The sequence below is a fragment of the Diabrotica virgifera genome, chromosome 1 (genome assembly GCF_917563875.1).
Source record: "Diabrotica virgifera virgifera chromosome 1, PGI_DIABVI_V3a".
Lineage (NCBI taxonomy): Eukaryota > Metazoa > Arthropoda > Insecta > Coleoptera > Chrysomelidae > Diabrotica > Diabrotica virgifera.
Window position 1 is genome coordinate 187039209 of NC_065443.1, and position 15791 is coordinate 187054999.

General features: G+C 33.5%; 2 protein-coding genes across 11 annotated transcripts in view; one reads left to right on the forward strand and one right to left on the reverse strand.

Moving 5' to 3' along the window:
* The window catches only part of LOC114330194 (adenylate cyclase type 5), a 1795244-nt gene that overhangs the window by 303220 nt on the left and 1476233 nt on the right, over positions 1–15791 (reverse strand). The gene's annotated exons all lie outside the window — the stretch shown is intronic.
* LOC126878985 (uncharacterized) lies at positions 1277–3643 on the forward strand. Its single transcript, XM_050641857.1, has 2 exons — positions 1277–1508; positions 1738–3643. The coding sequence occupies exon 2, from the start codon at positions 1739–1741 to the stop codon at positions 3569–3571; it is 1833 nt and encodes a 610-aa protein (XP_050497814.1). The 5' UTR covers positions 1277–1508; position 1738; the 3' UTR covers positions 3572–3643.

Consider the following 15791-nt stretch of genomic DNA (forward strand, 5'->3'; position numbering starts at 1 on the left):
TTATATTTCTTGGATATTTTATAGGTTATATTATTATTAATATAAATATAATATGATGTGGTTTTTGGTACTCACGTCAGGTTTGCGAGGTTTACATGGTGTTTCCACTATAACAATGTGGAGGAACTAACAAAATAATTTTCAACTTTGCTTTTATCATTTAAAAACTGATATATTTCGCAGCGGTTTACAACGTGGTGTATATTATCACTGTCAGGACCGTACTCCTCGCTAATATTTTTAATTTATTATTTTTGATCGTAAAGTAAGTAATTATTACTTTATGTTACATCAATTTCTATATTCAACAATTTTCATTTATTTTATCTGATTTTTTTTCAATTCTTTTGCATAATGGAAAGCGATAGCGAAGAGGAGTTCAATATTGAACATTCTGGAACCGATTCAATATGTTCAGCTCTAAGTTCTAGTTCCGACTAGAAGTATTAGCACTGTATCGTATCTTCGTTGCTCTATGAAATACAAACGGGCGAGAAGGTATCGCTCCAGATAAAAATATAAGCTTAATATCTGTATTGATGAAAGTACTCGGGATAGCGCAAATCGGAACACATTTAATGCGCGGGAGGGCCTCGTTCGAGATGCTTAAGTGGTTAATAAGGGAAAAGTATGTGAAGGGTTTCAACAAAACCAGTTTCTTTAATTCTCTTTTTTTTGGGTGGTTCCGAGGAAAAATGAAGGTGCATTATACAAATTTGTAAATAATACCAGTATATTATGGGCAATCTCTGTAAGTTTCTTACGCTAGCATTAACCGTTCAGATGGTATAAATGGGGTTTTTTAAAATTTAACCCTTTAACTACACGCGCTGGCGTATTTTGTACGCCAGATATAAAAATTCTACTGGAAATACACACGCCGGCAAAATTAGCCGAATACCTAAAAATGGGACATGTTTGATGTCGCGAATTTCCTAAACCACTGGTCCGATTTGGGTGATTCTTTTAGTATTTTATAGCCTTATTATTTAAGAATATCTTTGTAATAATATTGTTGCTAGACAAGTAAACATCATTTTATACCGGGTGTACCAATCATACTGTGTTTTTTTCTTAAAGTTTGGAACACCCTCTGGAATATTATAGCATATGTAAAATATTAAAATTAATAATCGATTGCAGATTTAGGCTTTCTTAACATTTTTCTTTTTGACTCACTTACTTGTTAGACATAATAAAAAAGTTATGTGCGTTAACAACTATCCATGTTTTTTATCAATAAATACTCATAGTAGGGGAGGAAAGTATAGGGGAAAGGTAGGTAAAGTGGAATGGGTGGGTAAAGCGGAATAAGCTTAAAATTTAATTTCAAAATTGGCGGTTTTTGTTGTAACTCCTACCACAATATACCTTTTGACATTTGGCAATATTTACTTCAATATGGCGCACTTTCATTGATATGTTCATGTGAGTTAAACAAGATCATTGTTTTTTAACAAAAAGTTGTAATATTTGGTGACTAAGACGAAATTTCTTATCAGCAACAGGTAAGTTTTTCTAACCGTATTTATTATCTATTTTATAAAATGGTTATTTGTGGACATAAATACTCTTTCTTTAACTTATTAGCACGTTTGGTTAGTAGCTATCGTGTTTGTACAGAAAAAATGTTGATGCGGGTAAAGTGGAATGAAACGTATGCGGGTAAAGCGGAATGACGTTCCACTTTACCTCCTAAAAGTTTAACAATGTTATTAAGTGACAACATTTTTTTAGCATGCCTAATTTTTACAAACGAAAGACTTCGCAGCAGAGTTGGGACGAGAAGGCAATGGCTGAGGCTCTAACTGCATGTCAAGGTGGTTTATCAATTCATTCTTCTGCAAAACAATATAACATTCCATCGACAACTCTTTTTAGAAGATTAAAGCGACCACCAGAAGAACGTTTAGTGAAGCAACTTGGACGATTCCGTTGCGTGTTCACGGTAGATCAAGAGAGGATGTTGGTAGACTATATTCTTAAAATGGAAGAACGCCTGTTTGGGCTAACTATTTCTGACTTAAGATATCTTACCTACGAGTTTGCCATACGAAATAACATTGAACATAGATTCAATAATGAGAAGAAAGAAGCTGGTAAAGTATGGTTGCTTGGTTTCATGAAACGGCACCCAGTTCTTTCACTTCGACTTCCAGAAAAAACGTCAGCAGCGCGAGCGTCAGCATTTAACGCAGTTAGTGTCGGAAAGTTCTTTGATTTATTGGAAGACTTATACCAAAAACACAACTACAAACCTAACCGCATCTATAATTGTGACGAAACCGGAATCTCTACCGTGCCAAATAAGCCTTCAAAGATTATTTCAAAAAAGGGGAAAAAGCAAGTAGGAGTTTTATCATCAGCTGAAAGAGGTACGCTTACAACTGCAGAAATTTGCTTCAACGCTGCAGGGGAATACATCCCTCCTGCTCTTATTTTTCCACGGGTGAGACATCACTTGACATTCGACATTGGAGTTCCTCTGAATACCAAAATTTTCACGCATGCTTCTGGATGGATGCAGACCGAAATCTTTACGGCTTGGTTTCACCATTTTATTAAATTTGCGAAGCCTACCTCCGAGGACAGGGTTTTACTAATTTTAGATGGCCATTCAACCCACATAAAAAACATTGAAGTCTTAGAGCTTGCTAAGAAAAACTTTGTAGACATCCTGGTGCTACCACCACATTGCACACATCGACTTCAGCCACTGGACGTATCATTTATGTATCCCATGTCGACCTTCTATGAACAGGCAGTGCGAGTTTGGCTGCGAACCCACCCGGGGAAAGTTGTGACGATTCATGATGTCGGTCCTCTCTTCGGAGAAGCTTACTTGAAGGCAGCTAGTATGGCAACAGCTATCTCAGGATTTAAGAAGACGGGTATTTGGCCGTTTGAGAGACCTGATCCAAACGTTTTCGTGGCTGCAGATACAACTGATCGTCCTGGGCCTCTACTCGCTACATCTAACCTGCCATCAGCGTCCACTCCAGTGTCAAATGACATTCTCCTCCATAAGACTATTGTTAGTCCTGCGGATATTTTACCTATCCCACGGGTCGCTTCAAATATCGAAAATCCAACGAAGAAAAGGGCTCGATCAGGAAAAACTGTAGTAGCAACTTCTACCCCTTTTATTGAAGAGTTAAAGAATTTGAAGGCTCCGACCCCAAAAAATCCAACCAAGAAAGTTACGAAGCAACTATTTCAAAGCGACAGCGAAGAAGAAGATGATGCAAACATCAGCATTTATAGTGACACCGACAGCGGTTCAGAGTTGGACCTACCAGTTCAAATTCCTACCATAAAAACAGAAGATATTAAGGAAGGGATATATGTAGCTGTAGAGTACAACGGACAAACATTTCCCGGTTTAGTAATTTCAAAATCAGGTGAATCAGCGTCTGTAAAGTGTATGGAAAGGACGCAAAAATATTTCAAATGGCCTAATAAAGATGATGTATTAGATTACAACATTAAGGACATTAAAATGATTATTAATGAACCAAAACAGTTAAGACGAGGGTTTTTCAATGTTCCTGAGCTCTGTTTATATGCTTAGTTGAATAAATAATATTAATTCATTTTAAGTTTTTGTATTCCGCTTTACCTCCAATATGGCGGGTAAAGTGGAATATTATAGGTCTGGATCCCGCGTATGAAAAAAAAGTTGATTAATAGCAAGCTGAAAATTTGTTAATAGCTTAAGGGTGTCTAGTCGAATAAACTTTGATATGTGTGAACACTGGAACAGGGGCAGTTTTAATTGTGGAACAGGTTAAAAATTTGGAAGGGTCACAGCACAAAAACGGCACATTTATTTTGTCCGACAGAACATACTTAAACTCTTCGAACAGAGATTAAACTCTCATGCAAAAATCAGACTGCTATTTATCACCAAATGGGCGTTTTAATGAGTGGAACATGTAGAATATGTCAAATGACAGGAACTATGACAGGTAATAAATAGCAGTCTGATTTTTTCATGAGAGTTTAATCTCTGTTCGGAGAGTTTAAGTCTGTTCTGTCGGACAAAATAAATGTGCCGTTTTCGTGCTGTGACCGTTCCAAATTTTTAACCTGTTGCACAATTAAAACTGCCCCTGTTTCAGTGTTCCCATATATCAAAGTTTATTCGACTAGACACCCTTAAGCTATTAACAAATTTTCAGCTTGCTATTAATCAACTTTTTTTTCATACGCGGGATCCAGACCTATTACACCACTTTTACTTTTGACGTTTTTCTCCGAAGTGGTGATATATTAGTTTAATTTCTTAACAGTACTACGTAGGGCTATAACGTAAGTGGCTTCTTCCATAAACTCAAACTTTTAAGACAAATACTTCTACCGGGATACAAGCTTGAATCGGTAATTATTCCACGTTACCTACCTTTCCCCTACTAAATTTGAAGTTACTCGAGCTATATGGGGACCTATTGGATTGTGAAGAGTATGTGCTGAAATCAGAAAAAGGTTAAGTTAAGTTACTTTAAAATCTTAAATAGGAGCCCCCAATTTTTATTGAAGATTTGGATCCTTGACGTAAAAATAAGCAACTTTTATTCGCAACATTTTTTCCAATTATGGATAGATGGCGCTGTAATCGGAAAAACGATTGGTGGAAATGGACAATTAAATTAAAAAATGAAGAGTCCCACACTCTATGGAAAACTTAACTTAACTTTTTTTGGTTTTAGCACCCACTTTTCACAATCCAATAGGTCCCCATATAGTCCTGTCGCCAGGGGGGGTACAACGGCCTCCTTAATTCAGATGGACTTACCCAAGTTTTTTTATGTATTTTGACCCGTAGAACACGAATTTTTTGGGTAACAGTTGATCCGGCTGTCGATAAGATTGTTATCAACAAAGAACTTGAGGAATTACATAGAAGCGATTTTTCGGAAAACAAAACATTTTTTTGTATTTTTGGGTGATTTTCAGCAAAAAATGGTGTTACAATTTTTTTCGAGATAGTTTTCGAGATAAACGCGGTTGAACTTTCAAAAAATTGAATAAGTGCAAGTGTTGAACCGGAATAACTTTTGATTAGAAAATAAAATAGCAATTCTGCTTACTGCATTTGAAAGTTCAAGTCAAATTCTATCGGCCTAGATTATTTTCATTGCTAAAAATTAAGTTTTTATTTGTCAAACAAAGCTATAAACACATAGTGTTTCCCGTGCCAAATACATGCGTTTTAATGTACGTAATATACGTAGAAATTCTGTATGCGCGCCTACTCGTTCGATTTCAAATTAGAAATGCATTGAAAACATCATTCAATCACTATGTGTTTATAGCTTTATTTAACAATAAAAAAAAATATTTTTTTGCAATGAAAATAATCAAAGCCGATAGAATTTGACTTGAACTTTCAAATGCGGTAAGCAGAATTGCTATTTTATTTTTCAATCAAAAGTTGTTCGGGTTCAAAAATTGCAATTTTTCGATTTTTTGGAAGTTCAACCGCATTTATGTCGAAAACTATGCATCCTACGAAAAAACTTGTAAAAATATTTTTTGCTTAGAATGACTCAAAATATAGAAAAAAATGTTTTGTTTTGCGAAAAATCGCTGCTATCTGATTCCTCAAGTTCTTTGTTTATAACAATCTTATCGACATCCGGAACGACTGTTACCCAAAAAATTCATGTTCTACGGGTCAAAATACTTAAAGAAAACTTGGGTAAGTCCATCTGAATTAAGGAGGCCGTTGTACCCCTACTGGCGACAGGACTAATAACGCTAATGCAAATTTAGCATACTTTCCTCCCATACTATGAGGATCTATTGATAAAAAGCATGGCTAGTTGTTAAAGCACATAACTTTTTTTTCCAACATAAGCAAATGAATCAAAAAAGAAAATGTTAAGAAAGCCTTAGTCTACAATCGAGTTTTAATTTTAATATTTTATATATGCTAGAATATTCCACAGGGTGTTCCGAACTTTCAGAAAAAACACAGTATGATTGCAACCCCCGGTATAAAATGACATTTACCTGTCTAGAAACAATATTATTACACCGATATTCTTAACTAATAAGGCTATAACATACTAAAAGAATCACTCAAATCGGACAACAGGTTTAGGAAATTCGCGACATCAAACATGTCCCATTTTTAAGGCTAATTTTGCCGGTGTGTGTATATTTAAAAATTTAATTTTTGACCTGGCTTATCTCTCTAACACTCTAACCTATCACTGGAATGTGCTTTACAATATGGTTTTAGTTTCGTTATAATCGGCGTTCTGGAAAGGTCGGAATTTACATTTTATTATTTGTTGTTTCCGGAGGTGGACAATATACCCCACGATTATATTAATATAACTCGTAATATAAGTACATATTTCAATTGTTTTTTATTGATTATGGCACAAAATATATTTTTCTTTATAAACAATACTTTTTCTCCTATAAAAAATCACATTTAAAAAAATTTTTATTAGTAATTTTATTTATCATGGAATCCAGTTATTCCGTGATCCCAGTTATAAATCCCAATTGGCTTACTGAAAAGGAAGTATTCACTGATGCCGAATAAAGTTTATGACAAAAAACTAAGTGTATTTAAAAAAAAATAAACAAATCCGCTGTTTTTAAGTGTATTTTCTTGTGGCGTATAAAGTACGCCACGCGTGTAGTTGTGTTATAACTTGATGCGCGGGTAGTTAAAGGTTAACATCCTGTAATAATTAAAAAATGGGCTGTTGCCCTTAAATGAAACCTATACCAAAAATTCAGATAATAAGTTGTTAATAATTTCCGAATGGTTTCTTCTTGATTCCCCTGACAGCTAGGGAAAATATTTTTTTTAAAACATCTTTTTTTAAAACTTAGCAACTTGGGGCGAACAACCCCCTAAACGGTGGGTAGACATATGCTGTCGCGGAATAAATTGAAGGAAATATAGTCCTCTTCATATTTCTATTAAGAATTTTGTTGTAAAGACGTACAGGACGCAAAAACGTTTCGCATAAACCACAAACTACCCCCTTTAAGGGATGGAAATGGGTATTCCGAGGCGAAATCTTTTAAGAAAAAGTTAGTCTTACAATAAGCACTCCTTAGTATACCAGAAAAGAAAATAAAACCGGACTTGTGTCGAGTTTGCGAAGTTCAACCTCTGTTTCCTAAACGAATCAAAGAAACAAAAATAAAATTTTTATAGTAAGCAATGGAAAGTGATGATGCTGAGGTCGTTGCTGTTGTGGCAACTCTTTTATTACTCTCCAAGAATCATAACCATAGTACATAATATTTGTTTGGATTAAATAATCATCTTGCTAAATTTCAATCATCTTAGAGAATGAGTATTCAAACATTTACCTTGTTTAATTGTGGATCCTGTTTAAAAAAAAAACAATATTTTTTGGTTATTGTCTATTTGAGTACCACTCCAGGTTATAATGGTACAACTTTTCGTTCTGCTTCACCACAGAAACCAATGATATATTAAATTCTTGGTCGGCAATTCATCTTACGCAGATAATTAATTATTTAAAACAATGAAACTCAAACCGAAAAATATGATAGAACACGACTTATTTCATGAAACATGTTTCAAGAAGATAAAAATGTTGAATGGGCATGAATCACACTCGTTTCATAGATGGACGGACGTCTATTTGTTAGCAGTATTTTATTTCCATGAAACGTGTTTCACGTTTCATGTTTTATGTTTCACGTTTCATGTTCCTTTGGTGTGCGGCCTTCCGAAGTTAAAAATGTTTCACGCGCATGAATCACACTCGTTTAATTGGTATGCGGAGTTATATTTGTTTAACAGGGTTTTATTTTCATGAAACGTGTTGAACGTTTCATGTTTCATGTTTTACGTTTCATGTTTCTTTGGTCTGCGGCTTTCCTAAAAGGTTAAAATATGAGAAAAGGTTAAAATATGTTGTTTATTTTCTCCGTTCTAGTGGATCGATATTTAGTTTGTGCAAATTATTAATATTATTTTACCACCCACTTTTACATTTTTTTTACATATTCTCAATTTCTTTTGGACACTTTTAAGTACCCTGCTGGATGACTATAAGAAATTTGCTATCGAGTGATTTGCCAGCACAAGTACACCTCAGCTTTTATCTAAGAAAAAACTGTCTCGTGTAATCAAATTCCTTGGGATGATGTCTTTTATTTTTAGACCTTCTGATATTTCTGTATTTTGAAAAACGTCACATAATTCCGACCTATATGGCATTCATTATCGCTTGATTGTTTGGCTTTCAAGTGGTTGTGATTGTAGAAGAATACATGCTAAACAACAAGGACTTACAATTTGGCTTCGACAGAGGCACGACTTTTCCAGATTTTTTCCATAAGTGTTTCTATTTCAAGTCGCTTATGTGCAATAATTTATTCCAATTAAAGTGGTAGGTACAAAATCGTGGGCCAATGCTATTTAAATGCATTCATGTTTTTCAAATCCTGTGAAAACTAATAAGTATTTTTTTTAATTTAAACGAAGAATGAAATATTACATTATTACTTAGGGTCAAAAGTCCCTGAAAACTTATATAATGTTTATTCTAATATAATCAGTTAATTCATAATATTAATTTTTTGAAAGGAATTTTGAATTGTTATAGAATGAATCGATTTGCTTGAAAATTTGAGAATAGGTAGTGGATAGTCCAAGAATCAAAATCATTTCAAAAACATTCATTCTTAGCAAACAATGTTATATACATTTTTTTGACAAAATTAATAGTTTTCGATTTATTCGCTATCAAAAGTGTTAGTTTCATATCGAAAGAATCAATGTTTTTCGATATAGGTACTCATTTACGATTCACTCAATTGTTGCCGTAGAAAAAATTTGACTTGGGAATTAAATAACCCACAATTTCATATTTAAACATTTTTTTGTATCTTCGATGCTAATCTTTCTATTCTGAAGAAAATGGCATTCTTTTCCAAACTACAAAAATTCGTTATTCGCTTTTAACTCCAGTTTTTGTAAAAACTAACCATTCTAAGCCAGTCGAAGCTCTAGAATATATTAATAATACATAAATAAAGAAGAATAAATAAGGCCAATGACTAAAAACCCCACGAACCTACATTATTATGCTTCCAATTGGATTTATCTTTTTTATTTTCTGAAAAAAATATATTGATTTTTATTTTTTTACCTTAGAAAATTTGGTAAAATATAATTTTATATGTGTTTCTACAAGATCTATAAGGCTATCAATATTAAATCTTCTTTAAATCCTAAGTCACAAAAAGAGGTGACTTTGAAAGGATTGGTAAAGTTGGTTTTTTTATTTTATTATAAGTTTTATTATTATTATTATAAGAATTATATTATATAATATAGCTCAACAGGCCTTAAAGGCCCATTGCTTGGAATTTCTCCAAGGTTTCTCTCCATTTTCTCTCCATTTTCTCCTGTCCATGGCCGCAGTTCTCCAATTTGATACCCTGATTGTTTGCAGGTCTTCCTTACATGCTTCTAGCCACTTTTTCCTGGGTCGTCCTCTTCTCCTCTTTCCTTCCGCTCTCAGCAGCGAGTCCTTTGCCACCTTCCGTCAGCCATTTTCGCAAGATGACCTAACCAACTTAGTCTCTTTGTTCTGACCATCTGGCTTATTTCTGGTTTCCAGTACAGCTCTCTGATCTCTGCATTTGTTCATCTCCTTCAAACGTCTTCATCGTTTTTTACTCCCCCGATTATCTTCCTTAGAACACTCCGCTCCCAGATGTTCAGCATATTTTCTTGATTTTTGTTCATGACCCATGTTTCGCTCCCGTAAAGAACTGTGGGCTGGATCACTGTTCGGTAGAGTCTTAATTTTGCCTCTTTGGCGATGTTTTTGGCTCTTAGTAGTTTGTGTAGGGCTCCGACTGTCTTTCTTTCTCTCGAAATTCGTTTTTCAATTTCTTGGCTTTTTTCCCATTTACTTGTTAGCGTTACTCCTAGATACTCAAACTCCGTCACCTTTTTGAAGCAATACTTTTTATTCTCGTTGTTTGTGGTAGTTTTCAGTTGTGTATCTTCATCTGAGGTCTGTCCCATTTCCATATACTTTGTTTTTTGTTCATTAATTCTCAGTCCATACTGCTTAGACTTTACTTCAAAAAGTTTGAAAATCCTCAGCAGTTCCCTTTTCGTTCTTGCCATTAGCACTACATCATCCGCAAAGGCCAGAACCTGGTTTCTGGTTTCAAAGATCATACGTTTCGTTTGTATTCCACTCTCTCTCAATATTGCCTCCAACAATAAATTGAAAGTACTGTGGACAGCGGATCTCCCTGCTTTAATCCCCTTTTAACTTCAAATTTTCCTGATAGGCTTCCTTCTATCATTACTCTGTTGTCGGTCTTCACTAAGATCATTTTTACGAGTCTGATCATCCTTTCCGGAATTGCAAGTACTCTTAGGGCCTGGTACAAACGCGTTCTTATCATATAATCGTAACCTTGTTTGAAATCTATAAAGAGGAGGTTTAATTCAACTGTTGCTCGTATGTACTGCTCTGAATCATTTTCAATACGAATATTTGATCTATGGCTTATCTGCCCTTTTTTAATCCTCCTGGTATTTACAAACCTGCTCGTTTAAGTACCTTTCCAGTCTGCTTCTTACGACTCTGGTGAGTACCTTATATGTTACGTCTAGGAGAGTGATACCCCTATAGTTTTCACACACTGATCTATCTCCCTTCTTGTGAATGGGACATACTATGGCCCCTCTTTATATTTCCGACGTTTCCTCTCGCTCCCAGATTTTCGTCAACAGGCTACATATTCGCGTTATAAGTGCTTCTCCCCCATGCTTGATTAATGCTGCAGTAATACCATTGCTGCCTGCACTTTTGTTGCTTTTCATACTATGTATGGTTTCTCTTATTTCTTCCACGGTTGGAGTCTTCATTGTTTTATCCGGGCCTCTGACTTCCTCTACCATTTCCACTTGCTCCTCATCACTTCCATCAGGTTCTTCAATAAGTAGCTCTCTAAAATGCTCCTGCCATCTACTTAGCTTCCTCTGATTATCTCCTCTTAGGTGCCCTTCCTTGCTCTTGTAGTAGTTCTGTTTTCTTGCACATTGATCAGTGCTCCTTTTCACCTCCTGGTAGAAGTTTCTTACATTTTTATTAATATAATGCTCTTCAAACTCTTAAAGCTTTTTATCTATATGCTCCATTTTCTTACTCCTACACACTTTTTTTGCGTTTCTTTTCGCCGCTTCATTCATTCCTGTTTTCTTCACTTGGTTTACCCATATATTTTAGTCTTGTCTCTTTTCGTGTGTTAAGACTTTTCTTGCAATCGGTTTCAAACCATTCTTTGTCGCTCCCCTTCTCAACTTCGTTGAGACTCCGTTAGCCACAGATTTTTATTTTATTTTTACCTCAATTTATTAGTTTTGTTATATTTATACCTATTTCACTTAAATGACTATATTTGTTTCTTTCAAGTAGTTTATGAGTAATTTAAATATTTCCATTTTATGACAACTTAGTAGATATTCTATACTAATTGGAAAATGAACCTGTGTTTGTCGTAAATTGTAATATAATTGATTTATATATCTCTCGTTAATTTTGCATTCAAAGAAAATATGGTTCAAATCTCTAATCGAAACATTATCACAAAAACAGACTGATGAATTAACTATTCCTAATTTGTGCAGATGTGCCTCATATATTCCGTGTCGAGTTTATAATCTGACGATAGTAGAAATATCTTGCTTTGGCAGGTTATACTTAAATATGTATTCAGGTGGCGGAGGAAGTTCTTGATGTAAAGAAAAATATAAATTTTTTGATATGCTTGAAATATTTTTCCATTGTTTTTTCCATATTTTATTTATTCTAGCTTTGACGTCATTTATATTTATTGCATCTGTCGATAAGATCTGAGTTAGGATCTCACCATTTTTTATTGCATCTTTGGCCAACTCATCCACTTTCTCATTACCCAGTATACCGGCATGCCCTTTTGCCCATATAAATACTACTTCCACTTTAGACAAATTATTTTTTATACTACATAAAATTTTTGATTTGTATGAACTAAAATCAGTGTTTTCAATTGCATATATTGCAGATCTGGAGTCTGTTATTATCACAGCTTTTTCAATATTATTCTCTTTGATCCATTCTAGAGCTTCTTCGATGGCTATAATCTCAGCTGTAAAAATACTACTAATACTAGATAATTTGTAATTATTATGTTGATGGGTATTTTGAACATACATAGCATATTCCACTCCTGTTTGATTTTTAGAACCATCTGTGTAAATTACTGTGTAATCCACAAAGTCGCTCAGTATAGATTTTACTAAAATATTATTTAAATGATTTGATTCTGTATATTTAGGAATTATGATTCTTGGTTTTTTTTATCAAAGTTTTATACGGAAATTTATAAATTGGTAATAATTTACTGTTGTGTAAATCTGTATAATTCCTGGTTTCAATAAATGCATCTGTTAGTTGTGGTGAATTTTTTATTTTCCAATAATTATTGGATTGTGCTAGTTAAGTTTTCCATGTTTAATAAAGCCAGATTTGTTAAAAGGTCTGAGTCAGTGTTTCTTAGCTTTATGCAGTATTTTTGAGCTAAAAATTGTCTACGTAAATTTAATGCGATTTCATTACACTCTGCTAGCATAACGTTTGTTGGAGTGGATACCATTGCACTTAACCCGGCACCTGCCATGTGGGGTGCTACCAGCACCCTATAATACATTTCCATCAAATATTTGGTATTTCAAGTTTGTTAACCGTGCTGTGCGTCATAGTAGCTTTCTATAATATTATATAGCATAAATCTGTTTGCGTTTGAAGTGGTTATTTAGTGTCATTCTGAACTTGTAGCTCTAAAGTCGAATCGGGGTGTCATTATCTGCCAGTTTAAGTTTTAATTTTTTTTTTGTGTTTTTGATAAACAGGTCAGATTTATATTTTTTTATTGTAATAACTGATTTAAATTATTAATATAGTCTCTATACTCAATAAATTTTAATTTTTTTAGATATTTTACTTCACTTCATTTATTATGGGTTGGTACTCGCTAATTTGTTTATAACACCTTTTTAATTTTATTTTTTAAATTTTATAAAATATTAGTAGCTAATAAGTTAATAAAACATGTTTTTTTATATACTTGTGCAACTCAACACATTATTTTGTTTATAAACAGGTAGATCACAGGAAATTTTTAAGGGGTGCTGTGAGCACCCACGTGGCAGTTGACGCCTTGCAAAGACACGTGGCAGGTGCCGGGTTAAACATATTCTTAAGCATCTGTATTGTATCCGATCTAATATTTTTAAATTCGTATTGCTTGCTGATCCATATATCCAACACCCATAATCCACGACTGACCGAATACAAGCATTGTAGAACAATAAAGCTGTTTTGGGTTCTGCACCCCATTTTCTGTTGGTAGTACACCTTAGTATATTTATTTTTTTTCACACTTACCTTTGATGTATTGAATATGTTTAGCCCACAGAAGTTTTTTTATCTAGTACTATTCCTAGATACTTATACTGATTTACCACTGGTATAGTACGCCCACTCGAGGTTACGTTTCCCGGTGCGCGCAACCTATGCCTGGTGAAAAACATAATATTGGATTTTATATGGACATTTTCATATTATTTTAATTTTTGTCCATTGTATAATAATTTCAACTATATGCCACAATGACGGTAGACAGTCGTCGTAGGTTTTTTTGGGTGGAGTATATAGAGATATCATCTGCATATTGTAAACATTTAATGTTTTCGTCAAACAAACTATGAATACTAGCAGAATATAAGTTGAATAATGTTGGACTTAATACTGAACCCTGTGGCAGACCTTGATTTACAACTCTTGGTCCGTGTAGTATATTTCTATGATCTTTTAACCATATTGTTCTATTAGTATATAGATTTAATATATTATTACAGATTTCATTATTGAAACCAAGTGAACACTTTTATATTTTAGTACGTTAAGATCTACTGAATCATAAGCTTCTTTTATATCCAGAAACAAACAAACTAGGTACTCATTTTTAGACAGCGCAATTTGTATATGTGTAACTAGCTTCGTTACTACATCCAATGATCCAAGGCCTCGGCTAAATCCATACTGTGTACTAGGTAAAATACAATTTGATTCTAAAAACCATTCTAGTCGAGCTTTGATTAATCTTTCGAAGGTTTTACTTATACACGACATTAAAGAAATTGGTCGATATGACTTAGATAAATTTTTGTCTTTGTTAGCTTTACCCCACTGTTGTTAGCTACCCACCAACTATTGAAAACTTTAAGTAATTGCTCCTTAGCTATTATGGGCAAATTATAAATTAACTCATAGATAATAAAATCATAGCCAGGAGTAGTATTTTTCGTTGTTTTCATTGCAATCTCCAAATCTCTAAGATCAAACGGAGTTTGAAGCTCATTGCAATCTATTACATGCATATTATCATCTATTGTCTTTAATATATTTGGTACATAAGTCGGTGCATATGTATCTAATAATTCCTCAATTATTGATTGCGTTAGTGGAGGTTTTTTGTAAGTGTTATTCTTATTTGATATTTTTTTAATAAAATTCCAAATTTTTGATATAGGTGTGTTTTTATTTAGTTGATTGATAAATTCTACCCAACATTTTTTTGTTTTTGTTTAAATAGTAGTTTACAGTGTGCTTGTATTTTGCGTAGATCTATATAATTTTGAAAATTTGTTACTCTATTATACTTCTTTAAAGCATCTTTTCAATCTGTCACTTTCTCGTCGCAATCTCTATCCCACCACACTGCTCTTATGGTTTTCTTACTAGCGGCTGTACGACATTTCATTGCCTTACCAGCTGCTTTATTAATATTAGAGACTAACTTTCAAAATTGTCTTCAGTGGAAGTGAAACTTTCATTTTCCATGCTGTGTGTTAAAATATTTTGATAGTGTTCCCAGTTGGCCGAAGATTCAATCCATTTTCTACTTGGTTGTATTATGCTGTTATTATATCTCCTTGTTAAGATTGTACTTATGGGAAAGTGGTCTGAAGCTAGCGTATCTTCTAAAGGATTCCATCCTATGTAACCGATCAAGCTTGGTGAAATAAGTGTTAGATCCACTGGAGAAGGATTTTCATTTGGTCTAGTAATTTTTGTAGGTCTACCATCATTTAAAACGATAAAATTGAGATTTTCTAGAGCGTCTGCTAAATTTTTACCTTGAATATTTTCATGCACCGAGCCCCATATGCTATGATGTGCATTGAAATCCCCACAAATTATACTTTCTCCTTGTATTTGTGTAAATATGTTCGTCCAATCATTTTTAGTAGCTTGTACATTTGGTGGTTTATATATACATATGATTGATATTTTGAGGTCTTCTATATATATTGCACAAATTTCTATTTTTTTAAAGTTGTTTCTAAATTTTATTTTAGAATAACAAAAATGATCTTTTGTAAATATTCCTACGCCACCATATCCATCTGCTCTACTTTTATTTATAAAATTATAGTTATTTAATTTAAAACTTTGGTTAGGTGATAACCAAGTTTCATTTAGTTTAATTAAATCAACGTTTTGTGTTTGTTTATATGATTTAAGAGATTTGGTTTATTTTTTATTATAGATTTGCATTCCACTGTAATATATTAAACTCCTTATTCATTTTGTTGATTTCCATTATCTTGTTGAATAGATCATAATAAATGTTTTAGTTCATTTTGTGTGTCTTTTATAACCTGCATTTCTGTGACATCTAAATTAAGTTTTTTATATATATATTTTCGA

Bases quoted from the DNA above. Each gene is read 5' to 3' on its own strand.
- LOC126878985 (XM_050641857.1), top strand. From the start codon at position 1,739: ATGCCTAATTTTTACAAACGAAAGACTTCGCAGCAGAGTTGGGACGAG.